Source organism: Mandrillus leucophaeus, unplaced genomic scaffold (genome assembly GCF_000951045.1).
Source record: "Mandrillus leucophaeus isolate KB7577 unplaced genomic scaffold, Mleu.le_1.0 Scaffold290, whole genome shotgun sequence".
In the NCBI taxonomy this organism is placed as follows: Eukaryota; Metazoa; Chordata; class Mammalia; order Primates; family Cercopithecidae; genus Mandrillus; species Mandrillus leucophaeus.
Window position 1 is genome coordinate 2029086 of NW_012103032.1, and position 4704 is coordinate 2033789.

The following is a 4704-nucleotide window of genomic DNA, read 5'->3' on the forward strand; positions in this document are numbered from 1 at the left end:
GCCTGTAGTCCCAGCTACTCAGGAGGCTGAGGCAGGAGAATGGCGTAAACCCGGGAAGCAGAGCTTGCAGTGAGCTGAGATCCGGCCCCTGCACTCCAGCCTGGGCGACAGAGCGAGAGACTCCATCTCAAAAAAAAAAAAAAAAAAAAACTTATTTTAGGCCGTGCGCAGTGGCTCACTCCTGTAATCTCAGCACTTTGGGAGGCCAAGGCGGGTGGATCACCTGAGGTCAGGAGTTCGAGACTAGGCTGGCCAACATGGTGAAACCCTGTCTCTACTAAAAATACAAAAAATTAGCCGGGCGTGGTAGCACATGCCTGTGATCCCAGCTACACGGGAGGCTGAGGCTGGAGAATTCCGGAGGAAGAGGTTGCAGTGAGCTGAAATTGCGCCACTGCACTCCAGCCTGGGTGACAGGGAGACTCCGTCTCAAAAAATGAAGTAAAATAAGGGTTTTTAAAAATAATATGTTTAAGACAAGGACAGCATGAAGCCAGGTGTGAGGCCTCTGTGGAACTTAACAGGTCACCTGCCCATGAAGCCAGCTGTGTTTGAAAGTCAGGCTTTCTGGGAAGAGGGAAGAGCCAGTGGCATTTGGGCTTCTGATCAAGCAAATGTATCAAGATCTGCCTTCTATCCCAGTTTTCTTCTTCTCCTACTTTACTCATTTGGACAGTATTTATGGAACTCCTACTCAGTGCCAGGTATTATTCTAGGCATTGAAATTACAGAGTGAAACACACAGGCAAAATTCCTGCTGTCACCATGAGTTTACTTGGGGAAGGCTGGGGGACAGACAATAGACAGGTCACTTTGTAAACAAATGGTTGCAAAAGGGTGAGGGGCTAAGAGTGACCAAGTTAGCTGAGTGTGGGAAGGTTGGCTTCAAACTGGGTAGAGAGGGAAGGGTTCCACCTCCAAGGACAGGCTGTCTGATCCATCCTTCTTCCTCCTCCCCCTCTTTAGACCTCTGGTGCCCCGGGGAGCCCCCAAACACCCCCTGGGCCTCATGACTCTGGTGGTTCCCTGCCCCTGACACCCCGGATGGAGAGCCACTCAGAGGATGAAGATCTTGCTGGGGCTGTCGGTGGCCTGGGCTGGTACAGTAGGAGTCCCCGGACCCAGAACCCAGGGGGCTGCTCAGCGGAGGCTGTGCTGGCCCGGAAGAAACACCGTCGGCGGCCGTCCAAGCGCAAACGGCACTGGCGACCCTACCTGGAGCTGAGCTGGGCTGAGAAACAACAGCGGGATGAGAGGCAGAGCCAGAGGGCCTCCCGGGTCCGCGAGGAGATGTTCGCCAAAGGCCAGCCCGTGGCCCCCTACAACACCACCCAGTTCCTGATGAATGACCGAGACCCGGAGGAGCCCAACTTGGATGTGCCCCATGGGATCTCCCACCCAGGTTCCAGTGGGGAGAGTGAGGCCGGGGACAGTGATGGGCGGGGCCAAGCGCACGGTGAGTTCCAGCGGAAGGACTTCTCTGAGACTTACGAGCGCTTCCACACCGAGAGCCTGCAGGGCCGCAGCAAGCAGGAGCTGGTGCGAGACTACCTGGAGCTGGAGAAGCGGCTGTCGCAGGCAGAGGAGGAGACTAGGAGGCTGCAGCAGCTGCAGGCGTGTACTGGCCAGCAGTCCTGCCGCCAGGTGGAGGAGCTGGCTGCCGAGGTCGAGAGGCTCCGGACTGAGAACCAGCGGCTTCGGCAGGAGAACCAGATGTGGAACCGAGAGGGCTGCTGCTGTGATGAGGAGCCGGGTACCTAGGGGTGCCTCCCAGCCTGGTGGACCCAAGGAGAAGGTCCCATTTTGTGCACACTCAGGCCAGCTGGGTCTCAAGGAGGCAGGTGGCAGATGAAAACCACCGTCAACACCCTTTGCCCCCTGAGAACGGCTAAATTGGTTCAGACTCCCACCTCACCGTTTCCACAGTTGGCTCTTTCGTGTCGTCTTACTCTTTACAGAGAAATTAAATGGTCTTAGTGGGACCAAATGGGAGTATCTAGGATTGATTTCACTAGGGCTGTTGTGAGAACCAAAACATTTTTGCCCCAGAGAAGTCTGAGTGGGGTCCCAGTCCCCACTGCCCCAAGCCTGGCAGGACAGCGGACCTCTGGATGGGGACCTCCCAAGTTCTCCAGGATACCTGAATCCTGCTCTGTGGGTGTTGGAGCAATCAGACTGCAGGAAAGGTTTTCTAGGTGGGAGGGAACTCCGTCAGGAGCCCCCAGTTTCGGCCAGAAACTGAAGCTCAAAATACCAGATCGCTGTGAGGAGTTGTGAGCTTTCCCTAGAGGAGAGAACGGGGGTTTTTGGAGAAGACCCAGGGGTTCCTTCAGAGTTTGCTGCTGAGCTCCCTGTATTCTCCCCACAGTTTAAAGGCTGGACTAGACGGGTTCTGGGTGCCTTGTGCCTCCTTGTTCTTGACAGCCCCCAACCCCGACCCCTCTCAGCAGGGGGTTGGGCCTGAGGTTAGTCATCATATGTTTGTGTTTGTCCCTTTACCTCCCAAGGGTACTAAGGGAGGTGCTCTCCTGGTGGAAAATAAAGTCAAGAGACAGAGGGGGACAGCACATGGATCCCCCGCAGAGCACAGCAGCCTGGCTCTCCTGGTGCCTGCTGTGCGCCTGTGCGTCCTGCTCCTCTCAGCCTCATCATGTGGGTGTGAATTCCCTCTGAAGTGTGTGAGGCCCTTGCCTGTCTGTGCATCAGAGACAGCTGGGTCAGCCTGGGTAAGGCAGATACCACCAGCCAGCGTCAGGCTCTGAGACAAGCTCACTCACCCCTCACACTCAGACCCACCCTTCCCCAGGCACCCTGTCTCTTCCATCCCTTCCTGGTGCCCTTGCAGGCTAGTGTTGGGTGTCAGGCAGCAATGAACATGGATAACTAGTGGTGGTGGAGGAAATTAGTCAACTCACCAGTGAGCCAGTGCTGGCTGTGCCACCAGGCAAGGGGAGGGGCAGAGGCCTGGCTGCCCAGCCTGGCTTCTCTTCCAGGCCCTCATCTTGACAGGCCACATTGGGCAAGATGAGGCTCAGCCCAGGAGCTTCTGGGGATGGAAATGTTGATGAAATCTTGTGTGTTGCCAGGACAACTTTCATTTCTATCCTGCCACACCCAGGCCTGGCCAGAGCCTCCTACAATGAAACACAGAACAGATTCTAGGAACGCATGGGTTTCAAGAGAAAGCAAAATCCCATCCTGGGAGACCTGCCCCTAGAACCCTGGGTCCTCAGACGGCTCAGTCAGGAAGGGCAGCAGGAATGATCATCCCCACTTTGCAGATGGGAAACCGGAGGCTTAGCAAGGAAGTGGCTTTTCGGATTCCAGGAGAGCCTCTGGAGGCCTGCCTGCCCCTGTGGAGTGCTGTGGGGTGCTAACCTGGGACCCAGAGGCCCCTTGGCATTTGCTGGCAGCCTCCCAGCTGCATTCCTCAGCATGGAGCCTGAGGGAGAGAGGAGGCCCGGGACAAAGGTGGACAAAGGTTGTTTACCCGGAGGTGCCTCTGTGTGTGTGTATGTGTGTCTAGGAGGTGAGAGAAGATTCCAGAGGGCTGCTGGAGTGTCGGGGGAGGGGTGTGGGTGCGGGTGCTGGGGGCGCATTGTGGGCTGGTCGTGCCAGGGAGGGGCAGGTGAAGAGTCTGGCCCTTCTTGGCCCAGAAGCTGCGGAGCCTGGAGGAAGGAAAGCTGCCAGCCGCTCCCCCAACATCCCCCTTCACATAAAAGGCTGAAGGGCGCAAATAGGGCAGCACCTCGGTGGGTTAATTCCCGCACCCCCGCCTCACCCCGCTGGAGGGCGGGTGGGGCAAGAAGAGAACAAAGGAGAGGATGCGAGCCGGGAGTGTGGGAGGGCCTGAACCCAAATGGGAGGGGTCGGTGAAGAGGGTCCCTGTCCGCCCCTCCCCCCGTCTGGCTCCCTGATTCCTGGGTAAGGGGTGTGCAGGGAGGAGATCGTCCTGGGGCCAGAGCTGGGGCTTAGCACTGGAGAGCCGGCTCAGCTGTGGGTGGGAGCCAGGCCTGGGTCCCTTGGTGCCCCGCCCCCTTCGCTGCTTCCAGTTGTTCCCACACCTGCTGCTTGGTCTTGAAGCCTAGGCCTCCACTCCGCCCACTGCAATGGTAGAAGCTCCAGTTTACAAGACACCCCTACCCCCACATCACACGCCCTAACTGGGGAAGTTGGGCTTGGACACAGCCTCCCTGGGCCTTTCCAGAGCTGCCCTCACGCCCTGTGCTTTCTGGGACCCTCTTGGTCAACTGGGTCGGGGAGGGAAGCGCAGAGAACAGATGTTTCACGGGAGTGACTATTGAAGCCTCCCACCAACCTCCCACCACCCCGGCCCAGCCTGGCTTAGGATCCCTTTTTCTTCCCCGGCAGGAACTCCCCGACCCCAGGTGGAAACTCCTGTGTCCAGTGGACAGACCCTGCCTGCGATAGGGTCAGGGAATGAGGGAGAGGGGTGGGCGGAGGTTGGTGAGGTGGAGCAGGAGGAAGCTGTCAGGGAGTGGGGAAGGGGGTCCAAAGGGAAGTAACGGTATTGGGGGGAAAGGTAGCCAGGTCCCATTGCCCCTATTGGGAACAGGCAAGTGTGGCACTGGCCCTTTAAGTGGGGGTGCCAGTTAGTGCCCTCCCCCAACCAACCCAATTCATGGGCACACTGAGCATGTGCAGGGGCTGTGTATGTGGGGAGGGGAGGGGAGGGGAGGGGAG

At 57.9% G+C, this 4704-nt stretch overlaps 1 protein-coding gene and 1 long non-coding RNA gene across 11 annotated transcripts in view; one reads left to right on the forward strand and one right to left on the reverse strand.

The window, feature by feature from the left end:
• HEXIM2 (hexamethylene bis-acetamide inducible 2) overlaps nt 1–1992 on the forward strand; it is a 10649-nt gene extending 8657 nt beyond the window's left edge. For all 10 annotated transcript variants that reach the window (XM_011985970.1, XM_011985971.1, XM_011985974.1 and 7 more), the window contains one exon: nt 967–1992. In XM_011985970.1, the coding sequence (XP_011841360.1) occupies nt 967–1761 (795 nt within the window). In that variant the 3' untranslated portion in view covers nt 1762–1992. The remainder of the gene's footprint in view (nt 1–966) is intronic.
• On the reverse strand, nt 752–3437 carry LOC105543829. The gene is made up of 2 exons (XR_001006672.1): nt 2916–3437; nt 752–2284 (listed from the first exon to the last, which is right to left on the reverse strand). It is a non-coding gene; the product is annotated as an uncharacterized LOC105543829 (long non-coding RNA).
• Between the last annotated feature and the right edge of the window lie 1267 nt (nt 3438–4704).